This window comes from Salmo salar, chromosome ssa01 (assembly GCF_905237065.1).
Source record: "Salmo salar chromosome ssa01, Ssal_v3.1, whole genome shotgun sequence".
NCBI lineage: Eukaryota > Metazoa > Chordata > Actinopteri > Salmoniformes > Salmonidae > Salmo > Salmo salar.
Window position 1 is genome coordinate 130,550,860 of NC_059442.1, and position 15,608 is coordinate 130,566,467.

The 15,608-nt window shown below is 43.0% G+C and overlaps 1 protein-coding gene across 3 annotated transcripts in view; it reads right to left on the bottom strand.

Annotated features, from left to right (window-relative positions):
- The window catches only part of pp2bc (Serine/threonine-protein phosphatase 2B catalytic subunit), a 28,933-nt gene that overhangs the window by 8,394 nt on the left and 4,931 nt on the right, over positions 1-15,608 (bottom strand). For all 3 annotated transcript variants that reach the window (XM_014128458.2, XM_014128449.2, NM_001140096.1), the window contains 8 exon segments: positions 14,372-14,569; positions 14,121-14,245; positions 12,100-12,211; positions 11,825-11,970; positions 11,464-11,681; positions 11,257-11,351; positions 10,982-11,107; positions 10,815-10,892 (listed from right to left, as the gene is read on the bottom strand). In XM_014128458.2, coding sequence (XP_013983933.1) covers positions 10,815-10,892; positions 10,982-11,107; positions 11,257-11,351; positions 11,464-11,681; positions 11,825-11,970; positions 12,100-12,211; positions 14,121-14,245; positions 14,372-14,569 — 1,098 coding nt within the window.

Below are 15,608 nucleotides of genomic sequence, written 5' to 3' on the forward strand. Positions count from 1 at the left end.
GTATTTCAAGGCCTACCTTCAAACTCAGTGCTTCTTTGCTTGACATCATTGGAAAATCCAAAGAAAAATCAGCCAAGACCTCAGATTCTTTTTTTTTTTTTTTACTTCCACAAGTCTGGTTCATCCTTGGGAGCAATTTCTAAATGCCTGAAGGTACCACGTTCATCTGTACAAACAATACTACACAAGTATAAACACCATGGGACCACGCAGCCGTCATACCGCTCAGGAAGGAGACGCGTTCTGTCTCCTAGAGATGAACGTACTTTGGTGCGAAAAGTGCAAATCAATCCCAGAACAACAGCAAAAGGACCTTGTGAAGATGCTGGAGGAAACAGGTACAAAAGTATCTATATCCACAGTAAAACGAGTCCTATATCGACATAACCTGAAAGGCCGCTCAGCAAGGAAGAAGCCACTGCTCCAAAAACGCCATTAAAAAAAGCTAGACTACGGTTTGCAACTGCACATGAGGACAAAGATCGTACTTTTTGGAGAAATGTCCTCTGATGAAACAAAAATATAACTTTTTGGCCATAATGACCATTGTTATGTTTGGAGGAAAAAGGGGGAGGCTTGCAAGCCGAAGAACACTATCCAAACCGTGAAGCATGGGGGTGGCAGCATCATGTTGTGGGGGTGCTTTGCTGCAGGAGGGATTGGTGCACTTCACAAAATAGATGGCACCATGAGGAAGGAACATTATGTGGATATATTGAAGCAACATCTCAAGACATCAGTCAGGAAGTTAAAGCTTGGTCGCTAATGGGTCTTCCAAATGGACAATGATCCTAAGCATACTTCCAAAGTTGTGGCAAAATGGCTTAAGGACAACAAAGTCAAGGTATTGGAGTGGCCATCACAAAGCCCTGACCTCAAATCTATAGAAAATTTGTGGTCAGAACTGAAAAAGCGTGTGCAAGCAAGGAGGCCTACAAACCTGACTCAGTTACACCAGCTCTGTCTGGAGGAATGGGCCAAAATTCACCCAACTTATTGTGGGAAGCTTGTGGAAGGCTACCCAAAACGGTTGACCCAAGTTAAACAATTTAAAAGGCAATGCTACCGAATACTAATTAAATCTATGTAAACTTCTGACCCACTGGGAATGTGATGAAAGAAATAAAAGCTGAAATAAAATCACTCTACTATTATTTTGACATTTCACATTCTTAAAATAAAGTGGTGATCCTAAGTGACCTAAGACAGGGATTTTTTACTAGGATTAAATGTCAGGAAGTCAAAAACTGAGCTTAAATATATTTAGCTAAGGTGTATGTAAACTTCCGACTTCAACTGTAGTCACTACAAAGATACAGGCGTCCTTCCTAACTCTGTTGCCGGAGAGGAAGGAATCCGCTCTGGGATTTCACCATGAGGCCAATAGTGAATTTAAGACAGAATTTACTGGCTGCGATAGGAGAAAACGGAGGATGGATCAACAACATTGTAGTTACTCCACAACACTAACCTAATTGACAGTGAAAAGAAGGAAAGGAAAGCTTGCAACATCATTTGCAACAAAGCACTAAAGTAATACTGCAAAGAATGTGGCAAAGCAATACACTTTTTGTCCTGAATACAAAGTCTTATTTTCGCGGCAAATCCAGAACACATTACTGAGTACCGCTCTCCATATTTTCAAGCATAGTGGTAGCTGCATCATGTTGGGTATGCTTGTAATCGTTACGGACTGGGGGAGTTTTTGAGGATAAAAAAATAAAAAAATAAACAGAACGTAGCTAAGCACAGATTCAGCTGGCATTACACACTTGGCTAAAATTATACTGTAGTTCTGTGTTAATAACTTTCATAGATACCTTTTGGAAACAGAAGATGCTCTATAGGAAAGACGGGAGTCCATCCAAATCATCTTGGCTCCTGGACCCTGTCTAGGGCTGGGCGGTATACCGTACTTTACGATGCACGGACCGGTTTGGGTTTTTACTTTACCTTCTATAACAGTATTTGAATGTTTGGTTTGTTAAATGTGATACGCCGTGTGTAACATCCATTTTTATAGTTTACTTAGCTAGTTGAGCCTTCTCTCGCTCCCCTTGCCTCTTTCAATACAGACATAGCCACGCCACCTCTCACTAAAGGAGCACATTTGTTGTTCCTCGACCACGAGACACTTGCTTTCAGTCTGCATGGTCAATACAGCGCATTTAACAATGTTTTTTGAATGTTTTATTTCACCTTTATTTAACCAGGTAAGCCAGTTGAGAACAAGTTCTCATTTACAACTGCGACCTGGCCAAGATAAAGCAAAGCAGTGTGACACAAACAACAACACAGAGTTACACATGGAATAAACAAACGTACAGTCAGTAACAATAGAAAAATCTATATATAGTGTGTGCAAATGTAGTAAGATTAGGGAGGTAAGGCAATAAATAGGCCATTGAGGCAAAATAATGACAGTTTAGCATTAACACTGGAGTGATAGATGTGCAGAAGATGAATGTGCAAGTAGAGATACTGGGTTGCAAAGGAGCAAAAAAAATAATAATATGGGGATGGGGTAGTTGGGTGGGCTATTTACAGATGGGCTGTGTACAGGTCGATCAATATGGCTGCACAGTACGGTCTTTTGTCAATGACGGTTATGATGTCGTTCAGGACCTTGAGTTTGGCTGAGGTGCACCCTTGACCAGCTCGGAAACCAGATTGCATAGCGGAGAAGGTACGGTGGGATTCGAAATGGTCGGTGATCTGTTTGTTAACTTGGCTTTCGTAGACTTTAGAAAGGCAGGGTAGGATAGATATAGGTCTGTAACAGTTTGGGTCTACAGTGTCTCCCCCTTTGAAGAGGGGGATAACTGTGGCAGCTTTCCCATCTTTAGAGATCTCAGACAATATGAAAGAGATGTTGAACAGGCTAGTACTAGGGGTTGCAACAATTGCGGCGGATAATTTTTGAGAGGGTGCAGATTGTCTAGCCCAGTTGATTTGTAGAGGTCCAGATTTTGCAGCTCTTTCAGAACATAAGCTATCTGGATTTGAGTGAAGGAGAAATGGGGGAGGCTTGGGCAAGTTGCTGTGGGGGGTACAGAGCTGTTGACCGGGGTAGGGGTAGCCAGGTGGTAAGCATGGCCAGCCGCAGAAAAATGCTTATTGAAATTCTCGATTATCGTAGATTTATCAGTGGTGACAGTGTTTCCTAGCCTCAGTGCAGTGGGCAGCTGGGAGGAGGTGCTCTCATTCTCCATGGACTTTACAGTGCCGCAGAACTTTTTGGAGTTTGTGCTACAGGATGCAAATTTCTGTTTGAAAAAGCTAGCCTTTGCTTTCCTAACTACCTGTGTATATTGGTTCCTAGCTTCCCTGAAAAGTTGCATATAGCGGGGGCTATTCGATGCTAATGCAGTATGCCACAGGATGTTTTTGTGCTGGCCAAGGGCAGTCAAGTCTGGAGTGAACCAAGGGCTATATCTGTTCTTAGTTCTACAATTTTTGAAAGGGGAATGCTTATTTAAGATGGTGAGGAAAGCACTTTTAAAGAATCACCAGGCATCCTCTATTGACGGAATGAGGTCAATATCCTTCCAGGATACCCGGGCCAGGTAGATTAGAAAGGCCTGCTCACTGTAGTGTTTTAGGGAGCGTTTGACAGTGATGAGGGGTGGTCGTTTGACAGCGGACCCATTACGGACGCAGGCAATGAGGCAGTGATCGCTGAGATCCTGGTTGAAGACAGCAAAGGTGTATTTAGAGTGCAGGTTGGTCAGGATGATATCTATGAGGGTGCCCGTGTTTAGGGATTTAGTGTTGTACCTGGTAGGTTCCTTGATAATTTGTGTGCAATTGAGGGCATCTAGCTTAGATTGTAGGACGGCCGGGGTGTTAAGCATATCCCAGTTTAGGTCACCTAACAGTACAAACTCTGAAGATAAATGGGGGGCAATTAATTCACATATGGTGTCTAGGGCACAGTAGGGGGCAGAGGGGGGTCTATAACAAGCGACAACAGTGAGAGACTTATTTCTGGAAAGGTGGATTTTTAAAAGTGGAATCTCGAACTGTTTGGGCACAGACCTGGATAGCATGACAGAACTCTGCAGGCTCTCTCTGCAGTAGATTGCAACTCCACCCCCTTTGGCAGTTCTATCTTGGCGGAAAATGTTGTAGTTGGGGATGGAAATTTCAGAATTTTTGGTTGCCTTCCTAAGCCAGGATTCAGACACTGCTAGGACATCAGGGTTGGTGGAGTGTGCTAAAGCAGTGAATAAAACAAACTTAGGGAGGAGGCTTCTGATGTTAACATGCATGAAACCAAGGCTTTTACGGTTACAGAAGTCAACAAATGATAGCGCCTGGGGAATAGGAGTGGAACTGGGGGCTACAGGGCCTGGGTTAACCTTTACATCACCAGAGGAAGAGTAGGATAAGGGTACAGCTGAAGGCTATAATAACAGGTTGTCTAGTGCATTGGGGACAGAGAATAAAAGGAGAAGATTTCTGGGTGTGGTAGAAGAGATTCAGGGCATAATGTACAGACAATGGTATGGTAGGATGTGAGTACAGTGGAGGTAAACCTAGGCGTTGAGTGACGAGAGGTTTTGTCTCTGGAGGCACCAGTTAAGCCAGGTGAGGTCATTGTTGATGACAACAATAGTGTTTTCACTTTGCAACTTAATATAAATCCAGTAGAGTTCTATAATTACACTATTAGTTTGTGTTTGTTACATCTGCAAACAGCTAGTTTGTCTTTTCTTAGCAAGTTGGGGCTAAATCATTTTAGCTGTCTGGCTAGCTAATAAATGTACTGAGTCAGAGCAAACGTAATAAGCTATACAGCGTGGTATTACCAGTGATATAGACCTAAATCAGCATGTTGTTTGTGCAATAGTACCTTCTAAATCAAAGAGGAATACACAAAGAATGAATATGTTAGCTACATGAAGTAGCTAAGAGAAAACATTAAATGTAGCCAAAGATTATAGCATCCCCTAGGAAACACTTATCAACACTTTGGTTCCTACCCTGCCACAATAACTCCTCCCTTGCATTTTAATTCGTTGTCATGTCAAACACTGTATTAAAAGTGCACACTATTATATTCTAACTATAGAATTAGACTAATCATTCTATTTCCATGATTACAACATTTCACCCAAGTGTTTTGCTCTAAATCGCAAGTCAAATAGCAATTGCAACATTTGCTGAAAAATATGGCCTAGATTGTTTGCCCATATCGTGCATCCCTTTGTGACAGTGTGGAAATAATCTGAAATGAGTGCAGAAAATGCAGAAATGTATGAAAATTGTTTTTGGTTGAAGCATAAAACAATCAGAACGGAGAAAGACCCATTGAAAATCACTTTGAATATATGTGTTGCCACCCTAGGACCACTCACTACTTGTTTTAAATATTTTTTTTATTGTTATTATTTAAAAACATAAAATACCGTCAAATTGTCATTTTTTGGTTGTTGAAATACCTCAATATGATATTTTGGCCATATCACCCAGCCCTAACCCTGTCCATGCATTTCAAGGCTGCTTTGAGAAAATTATTTATCAGTGACCCAAGCCCTGCTCAGATAATCCCTACCCTTGAGTCGCCAAGTTGTCGTAGTGCTGCTGCAAATGTACATTGTCCCACGGGCGTTGGCAGTCATAATGTAAGTAACCTAATTTCTGGCCCTCTAACTCCCCTGAATGCCTCTGCCAATCCTACATCTTTTGTATGCAGTAATCATGTGCCTATGAACCTGAGTTACACTGTTAGCACTGAGCCGGTTTGCCTTAGAAGGAAGTCCACTGTGTGCAGCTCACCCTGCACCATCAGCTCAAACATAAATATCACTGTCATGTCTACCTCTAATAAGCTTGTCAAGTAAAGCAACAAAAAATAAACCCCAAAAAGTGCTAAAACGAACTTGCTAGTAACCGATAACATTCATATACTGACTATCTCTGAAAGCCACTTAGATAATACCTTTTGATGATACAGTGGTAGCAATGCATGGTTTTAACATCTTCAGAAGAGACAGGAATGCCAAATGGTGGAGGTGTTGCCGTATATGTTCAGAGTCATATTCCTGTAAAGCTTAGAGAGGAAATTCTGTTGAAGTAATATGGCTACAGATTCATTTGCCTCCCCTAAAGCCCATTCTGGTGGGAAGCTGCTATAGACCACCAAGTGCTAACAGTCAGTATCTGGATAATGTGTGAAATGTTTCATAATGTATGTGATATCAACAGAGGGGTATTTTCTGGGTGACCTAAATATTGTCTGGCTTTCATCAAGCTGCCCACTCAAGAAAACGCTTCAAGCTGTAACCAGTGCATGCAACATGGTTCAGGTTCAGTCAACCTACCAGGGTAGTTGCAAACAGCACAGGAATGAAATCATCAACATGTATTGATCATATCTTCACTAATGCTGCAGAAATCTGCTCTAAAGCAGTATCCAGATCCAACAGATGTAGTGATCGTAATATAGCAGCCATACCCAGGAAAACCAAAGTTCCAAAGGCTGGGCCTAATAGTGTGTATAAGAGGTCATACAAGACGTTTTCTAGTGATTCCTATGTTAAAAATGTGGTGTGTAATTGTATTTATTTAACTAGGCAAGTCATTCTTATTTACAATGATGGCCTACACTGGCCAAGCCAGGATGACGCTGGGCCAATTGTGCGCTGCCCTATGGGACTCCCAATCACGGCCAGTTGTGATACAGCCTGGATAATGAGGAGCAACCAGACGCTGTACTTCACACATTTATGAAATTGCTTATTCCAGTTACTAAATAAGCATGCACCTACTAAGAAAATGTATGTAAAAACATTTTAAATCAGTGTGGATTGATGTGGAATTGAAAAATTGTAGGGTTGAGAGGGATGAGGCAAAGGGAATGGCAAATAAATCTGGCTGCACAGCCGATTGGCAAACACACTGTACATTGAATAATAATGTGACTAAACCGAACAAAAAGAAGAAGAAACTGTACTATGAAACAAAGATACTGTAATTTCCGGACTATTAAGCGCACCTGAATATAAGCCGCACCCATTGAATTAAAAAAATATATATTATTTTGAACATAAATAAGCCGCACATGTCTATAAGCCGCAGGTGCCTACCGGTATATTGAAACAAATGAACTTTACACAGGCTTTAACGAAACACGGCTTGTAAAAAAAAAAAAAAAAAAAATTGCAGTAAGCTTTAGTTGTCTTTCTGCACTGAGTCAATTCCTCACGCTGCTGTTTCCAACGTCTTACCATCGACTCATTAAGACCAAGCTCCCGTGCAGCAGCTCTATTTCCTTTTCCAACAGCCAGATCAATCGCCTTCAACTTGAAAGCTGCATCATATGCATTTCTCCGTGTCTTTGCCATGATGAGGGTGACAAAATGACTACCGTAATCAGAATGATGGGAAGTTTGAGAGCGGTCGATTTAATCTAAACAGTAAACAAAAAAGTTGTTTGACCTTAACCCGTTCGGCAATTTCATTGGTCTAATGAAAGCTTCATGCCGCCAAAAAACTGAGCACGTCACAGAATGTGTTTTTTTTTGTAGAAAAAAATTTAAAGCGGGAAAAATCCATATATTAGCCGCGTCATTGTTTAAGCCGCGGGGTTCAAAGCGTGGGAAAAAAATTGCGGCTTATACATTTACATACACTCAATTAGTATTCGGTAGCGTTGCCTTTAAATTGTTTAACTTGGGTCAATTGTTTTGGGTAGCCTTCCACAAGCTTCCCATAATAATTTGGGTGAATTATGGCCCATTCCTCCTCACAGAGCTGGTGTAACTGAGTCAGGTTTGTAGGCCTCCTTGCTCGCACACGTTTTTTCAGTTCTGCCCACACATTTTCTGTAGGATTGAGGTCAGGGCTTTGTGATGGCCACTCCAATACCTTGACTTTGTTGTCCTTAAGCCATCTTGCCACAACTTTGGAAGAATGTTTGGGGTCATTGTCCATTTGGAAGACCCATTAGCGACCAAGCTTTAACTTCCAGACTGATGTCTTGAGATGTTGCTTCAATATATCCACATAATTTTCCTCCCTCATGATGCCATCTATTTTGTGAACTGCACCAGTCCCTTCTGCAGCAAAACACCCCCACAATATGATGCTGCCACCCCCATGCTTCACGGTTGGGATGGTGTTCTTCGACTTGCAAGCCTCCCCCTTTTTCCTCCAAACATAACAATGGTCATCATGGCCAAAAAGTAATATTTTTGTTTCATTCAGACCATGGCGGTTTTGGAGCAGTGGCTTCTTCCTTCCTGAGCGGCCTTTCAGGTTATGTCGATATAGGAATCGTTTTACTGTGGATATAGGTACTTTTGTACCCGTTTCCTCCAGCATCTTCACAAGGTCCTTTGCTGTTGTTCTGGAATTGATTTGCACTTTTTGCACCAATGTACGGTCGTCTCCAGGAGAGAGAACGTGTCTCCTTCCTGAGCGGTATGACGGCTGCGTGATCCCATGGTGTTTATACTCGCGTACTATTGTTTGTACAGATGAACGTGGTACCTTCAGGCGTTTGGAAATTGCTCCCAAGGATGAACCAGACTTGTGGAGGTCTACAATTTTGTTTCTGAGGTCTTGGCTGATTTCTTTTGATTTTCCCATGATGTCAAGCAAAGAGGCACTGAGTTTGAAGTTAGGCCCTGAAATACATCCACAGGTACACCTCCAATTGACTCAAATTATGTCAACTAGCCTATCAGAAGCTTCTAAAGCCATGACATCATTTTCTGGAATTTTCCAAGCTGTTTAAAGGCACAGTCAACTTTGTGTATTGTATACTTCTGACCCACTGGAATTGTGATACAACGAATTATAAGTGAAATAATCTTAATAATTACTTGTGTCATGCACAAAGTAAATGTCCTAACCGACTTGCCAAAACTATAGTTTGTTAAGAAATTTGTGAAGTGGTTGAAAAACGAGTTTCAATGACTCCAACCTAAGTGTATGTAAATTTCCGACTTCAACTGTATATGGCAAGTGTGTAAATGGGTGAGATTTTATTTTTTTAAATAATATTAATTTGAATTCAGGCAGTAAAACAAAATGTGAAATAAGTCAAGGGGTATGAATACTTTCTGAAGGCACTATATCCCCGGGGCTAGTTTGTGTTCGATTACATAATGTAAACGAGTCAATATTTCCATGTTGGCACACCTTTTAGTTATCATTAAACGCTTTCAAAATGTGTACATGAATTTCTAAAAAATATATAGTTGGTTTGAGGTTTATAAGTCATTGTGTAATTTACCGATGGTCCCTAGGCTAAATTTACCACAGGCATTACGATACGGTCGCGTGCAGCTGCACTCAGAATTGATCATTACTTGTGTGCAGCCAGCTGGGGGCATGTGGTTTGATTTGAAACAAACCCCACTTTCATTCACGTTGTGATACTGTCTCGTCCACAAATCACACAACACTCCGTTTTGATGAGACGGACTTTACGACCAAAATGTTCTTATTTACACTTAATAGTACATTTTGAGAGTAGAATAAATATTTCTGACTCATATTCTGACAAATATTAACACCACATAGGCTATTTTCTAAATGAGAAGTTGGTTTTTAGGGGCAGTTGCTCTTTAAAAGCAGACCTTCAGTCTCAGACTTATAATTGATACTTTTAACCAGAGGAAGAGGCGAAGCAAGATGTTTCACTTTTCGCCAAAATCTGTCCAAAATAACCCAATGTGGTTCTATGGCCTTATCTTGCACCTAAGCTTGTCGCCTGCCTTCCTGCCTTTGAGACAACTCAAGGGTGGGAAGATGAGCATCTCGTCAATTTTAGGGATGTGTACGGTTCTTTGAATATTTGAACGGATGCCAGTATTCGAATACTTGTGAGAGTATACATTTTAGCGAGAAAACAATGATAGGCCTATTTTATACCCGAAAAGGCTTTTTCTAATAAAAATAAATGCAATATTCATGTGACATAGTTGCATACAAGAATATACCATGACATTTCAAATGATTAATTTCATAAAACAACAAAGTTTTCACAATGTGCACGGTGCGCCCCATAAAAATACTGACAGATGACCAGTAGCCTTCATGTGTGTAACTTGTTGTTTTTGTTGGCCAATCAAGGGGGAAAATTGGCTCAGCGTGTAGCAAGTGGAGTGAGAGTTTACTAAAGCAATGCAAAATGGATGAAATTACAGAATTAAAAGTTACAGAAATGAGAAGGAGTAGGCTACAACGAGCAACCAATAGGTAGGCTGTTGTTTATCTGAATGGGGTTTGGGAGAAAGTACAGCATGTGGCCTCAACTAGCTAGCTTCTCTAGGCTACTCCAGTCAAGACAGGCACTGTTATATGGGATCATAAATAACATTGTGGCTGCTACAAGTTAGATAGTCTAGGCTGTAGTAGAGTTGTTCTCTCCTCCCCCGTCTGCTCGTTCCCATCTCATAAATTATAAACCGGCCCATCTGCAGCTGCAGCGATAGCGTGGCAGTCTTTATCCCTCACGCAGCAGTGCTCAGGTTAGAAGAGTCACATGTATTTCGAATATCCGGCAAAAAAATGCATGATACTATTCCAATAGTGAAATTATTTCAAACCCCTATCCCTAGTCATTATATACAGATCTTTGTTTTAACAACCCTTTATATCTGTCTATTTACCTTCACATCTACTGCTGCTCTGTGATGAGCAATAATGCACTTCAGTCAAAAACAACTTCACTTCCCTAAGTTTCAGTTCCTCCTTGAAGAAACAAAATGCTGCTATTTCAGCCTCTCCTCATCATTTGCTTACATTGAAAGTCAATATAAAAAAAAAGTTCTTAACAGCGTGTGTTTTTTTTTTTTTACCCTCGCAGGTGTCGTCTCCTTCAGACATGAGCTCGTCGTCAGAGCAGATGTTGAGCACGTTAACCAGCATCTCTGTCACTGTAGGAACACACACACACACCACATCATCTCACAGGTCAGTTTTGCAAAGGTAACATGGAGCCCGAAGTTATCACACACACACTCACCTTTCTCGCCTACGAAGGGCAGAGACCAGGTGAAGACGTCCATGAAGTTGGGCAGCCAGTAGGGATGGGGGGAGCAGTTGAACTGCCTGATGTTCATCACGTTGTTCTCATACTTCAGCACTGCCGCTACAAGGACACACACACATATATACATAATCTATCTACCCTATGTTGCCATGGTTTCTATCCCGTTGTCATGGTTTCTACCTTGTTGTCATGGTTTCTTCCCTGTTGTCGTGGTTTGAAATGGAGTGTGGCCTTGGTAATTTGTTTACCTTTGTTGTTGTACACGTCCAGGTAATTCGGAGCAGAGAAGATCGTGATCAGAGAAGGAAAACCTGTCGTCTGGCTTTTCCTGTACATTCTATACCTGAAATACACATTAAACAGGAAATACACTCTTTATATCACGAAACAGTATTATACTACTACTACTATTAATATTATTATTATTCATGCGTCATATTATGGATAATACTCACCCAGCGTCCTGGGCTTCATGTGCTCTTATTACTGACAGCAGATTATTGTTCATCAGAAAGTCACATACTGCTGGGTAACTGTAGAAGTAGGAGCAGCCTCTAACAGAGTTATGAGCAAAGTGTTCCTGGGTCTTCTCAGAGCCGTAGTCTTCTCCAGGGTCCGACCACAGCAGGTCACACATGGGTCCGAATGCAGGGGGCTCCTTAAACCGATCCAGCTGGTCAACACAGAGTTAAACAAAGTTGATCTACAGGGTTTCCCAATTAAACACAGTTAAAACACTTAACATAGCCAGCTAAACCAATTAAAATGATTAAGTTAACCCAGAGCAGGTCAGGGATGAGAGGTCAGGGGTCATACCTTGCGTATGTCATCCAGGCAGGTGATTTCAGGGCTCAGGCCTCCGTGGACACATAGGAACTGCTGGTTGAGGAGCGCAGCCAAGGGAAGGCAGTCAAACGCCTCCATACACGCATCATACACACGCTCAGAGTACTTTATCTTACCTAGAACACAACAAAGAGGACATTATTACTATTCCACCCATGCACCCACCCACACATAGGCACACCCACACAGGCGCACACACTAAATACACAAGGACCACTCACACTAAATACACAAGGACCACTCACACTCTTGTTTAAAGGTGAAGTACTCTGTGAGATGTCGGCACTCATGGTTTCCTCTGAGTAGGAACAGAGTGGTGGGGTGGTTGATCTTCAGAGTCCACAGGAACAACACACACTGAAGATAGAAAGAGTGTGTGTGAGATCCCTCTCATGATGCTAACGTTAGTATCATAATAAGAATCATGGCTAAAATGCTAACGATAGCTAGCTACGATTCCTATCCTGACGCTAGCGTTGGCTACGACTCCTATCCTGACGCTAGCGTTGGCTACGACCCCTATCCTGACGCTAGCGTTGGCTACGACCCCTATCCTGACGCTAGCGTTGGCTGCGACCCCTATCCTGACGCTAGCGTTGGCTGCGACCCCTATCCTGACGCTAGCGTTGGCTGCGACCCCTATCCTGACGCTAGCGTTGGCTGCGACCCCTATCCTGACGCTAGCGTTGGCTGCGACCCCTATCCTGACGCTAGCGTTGGCTGCGACCCCTATCCTGACGCTAGCGTTGGCTGCGACCCCTATCCTGACGCTAGCGTTGGCTGCGACCCCTATCCTGACGCTAGCGTTGGCTGCGACCCCTATCCCGACGCTAGCGTTGGCTGCGACCCCTATCCTGACGCTAGCGTTGGCTGCGACCCCTATCCTGACGCTAGCGTTGGCTGCGACCCCTATCCTGACGCTAGCGTTGGCTGCGACCCCTATCCTGACGCTAGCTTCGGCTGCGACCCCTATCCTGACGCTAGCTTCGGCTGCGACCCCTATCCTGACGCTAGCTTCGGCTGCGACCCCTATCCTGACGCTAGCTTCGGCTGCGACCCCTATCCTGACGCTAGCTTCGGCTGCGACCCCTATCATGATGCTAGCTTCGGCTGCGACTCCTATCATGACGCTAGCTTCGGCTGCGACTCCTATCATGACGCTAGCTTCGGCTACGATTCCTATCATGACGCTAGCTTCGGCTACGATTCCTATCATGACGCTAGCTTCGGCTACGATTCCTATCATGACGCTAGCTTCGGCTACGATTCCTATCATGACGCTAGCTTCAGCTACGATTCCTATCATGACGCTAGCTTCAGCTACGATTCCTATCATGACGCTAGCTTCAGCTACGATTCCTATCATGACGCTAGCTTCAGCTACGATTCCTATCATGACGCTAGCTTCAGCTACGATTCCTATCATGACGCTAGCTTCAGCTACGATTCCTATCATGACGCTAGCTTCAGCTACGATTCCTATCATGACGCTAGCTTCAGCTACGATTCCTATCATGACGCTAGCTTCAGCTACGATTCCTATCATGACGCTAGCTTCAGCTACGATTCCTATCATGACGCTAGCTTCAGCTACGATTCCTATCATGACGCTAGCTTCAGCTACGATTCCTATCATGACGCTAGCTTCAGCTACGATTCCTATCATGATGCTAGCTTCAGCTATGATTCCTATCATGATGCTAGCGTTAGCGATGATCACCACAGCTAGGATAAAGGCCAACTTTTCCCACATTTCCCCCCCGTGCGCCAGGCTCCTAGCAATTTAAGTTCTAGGCAATGAGATTCAGTTCCTTGCCATTTGATTGAGAGCTAGCAAGATGCACACACAGCAGAAAGAAGGAGAGCAATGACGTGGGGCACATATCTTCACATACACTATGTGACGTAGTATGGAATTTTCAGGGACCACTTGTCTCTAAAGCGCTACTTTCACAACTACTGGCTCTACAGTGCTACTTTCAGAACTACAAAAGTACCGGAGTATCTCTTTAATTCATTAGAATACATGCTATTCACAGCCTTCCCACAATATTTTTAAAGTGGGACACAAAACCCAACAGTGTGTGTTGGGTTAGGGAGGGTAGTGTGTGTTTCTGTTTGTCTGTGTGGGGGAGGGCGGTGGTACTGGGTAGTGTGCTTCCTGTCTATTTAAAGACGTGCTCCTAAGCCCTGCGACTCAAGGCTGTGTAACAGGCCATGACTCCAAATGTCAGATGAAACAGCAGATGCTGAAACACACACTGACCTCGATGCTGAAGTACCCTCGATCAACATAGTCCCCCAGGAACAGGTAGCGGGTGCTGTTGGGCGAGCCGCCCACCTCAAACAGCTTCATCAGGTCAAAGAACTGGCCATGGACATCCCCACACACTGCAACACACACACACACACACACACACACACACACACACACACACACACACACACACACACACACACACGTTAGAGGTCTGTCTGTCTGAATATGTTAGGGGTTAATTAGAGGTCTGAGGTTACCTGTAATAGGTGCTTCCACCTCCAGCATGCATTTCTCTTGTCGCAGGATGTTGGCTCCATCAGTGATGATGCGTAGAGCTGCTTCCTCCTCAAGGCGGCCCTCCTTAACCAGATGGCTCTTCAGTACCTCAACACTGGGCTTCCCATCTACATACAGATCCTTTACAGTCAGCCTGGAACCAGGGGGGTAGGGCACCGCTACAACACAATAAAACAACATTTGTTATTTATTTATTTAAACTAGGCAAGTCAGTTAAGAACAAATTCTTATTTACAATGATGGCCTACCCCGGCCAAACCCGGAAGATGCTGGGCTAATTGTGCGCAGCCCTATGGGACTCCGAATCACAGCCGGATGTGATGCAGCCTGGATTAACCGAATACACACTACTAACTAGAGGTCGACCAATTCATCGGCAGGCTGATTAATTAGGGCCGATTTCAAGTTTTCATTTAATTATGGCCGATTACGTTGCGATCCGCAAGGAAACTGCGTGGCAGGCTGACCCCTTGTTACACGAGTGCAGCTTCAAAAGGACCTTGTGGCTGCAAGGAGCCAAGGTAAGTTGCTAGCTAGCATTAAACTTATCTTATAAAAAAAAAAAACTACACATGCTTGATGATATTACTAGGTTAACTAGCTTGTCCTGCGTTGCATATACAGTTGAAGTCGGAAGTTTACATACACCTCAGCCAAATACATTTAAACTCAGATTTTCACAATTCCTGACATTTAATCATAGTAACAAATTCCCTGTCTTAGGTCAGTTTGGATCACCCCTTTATTTTAAGAATGTGACATGTCAGAATAATAGTAGAGAGAATTATTTATTTCAGCTTTTTTTTTTCTTTCATCACATTCCCAATGGGTCAGAATTGTACATAGACTCAATTAGTATTTGGTAGCATTGCCTTTAAATTGTTTAACTTGGGTCAAACATTTTGGGTAGCCTTCCACAAGCTTCCCACAATAAGTTGGGTGAATTTTGGCCCATTCCTACAGACAGAGCTGGTGTAACTGAGACCTTTTTTTGTTTCATCAGACCAGAGGACATTTCTCTAAAAAGTACAATCTTTGTCCCATGTGCAGTTGCAAACTGTAGTCTGTTTTTTTTAATGGCAGTTTTGGAGCAGTGGCTTCTTCCTTGCTGAGCGGCCTTCAGGTTATGTCGATATACAACTAGTTTTACTGTGGATATAGAAACTTTTGTACCCGTTTCCTCCAGAATCTTCACAA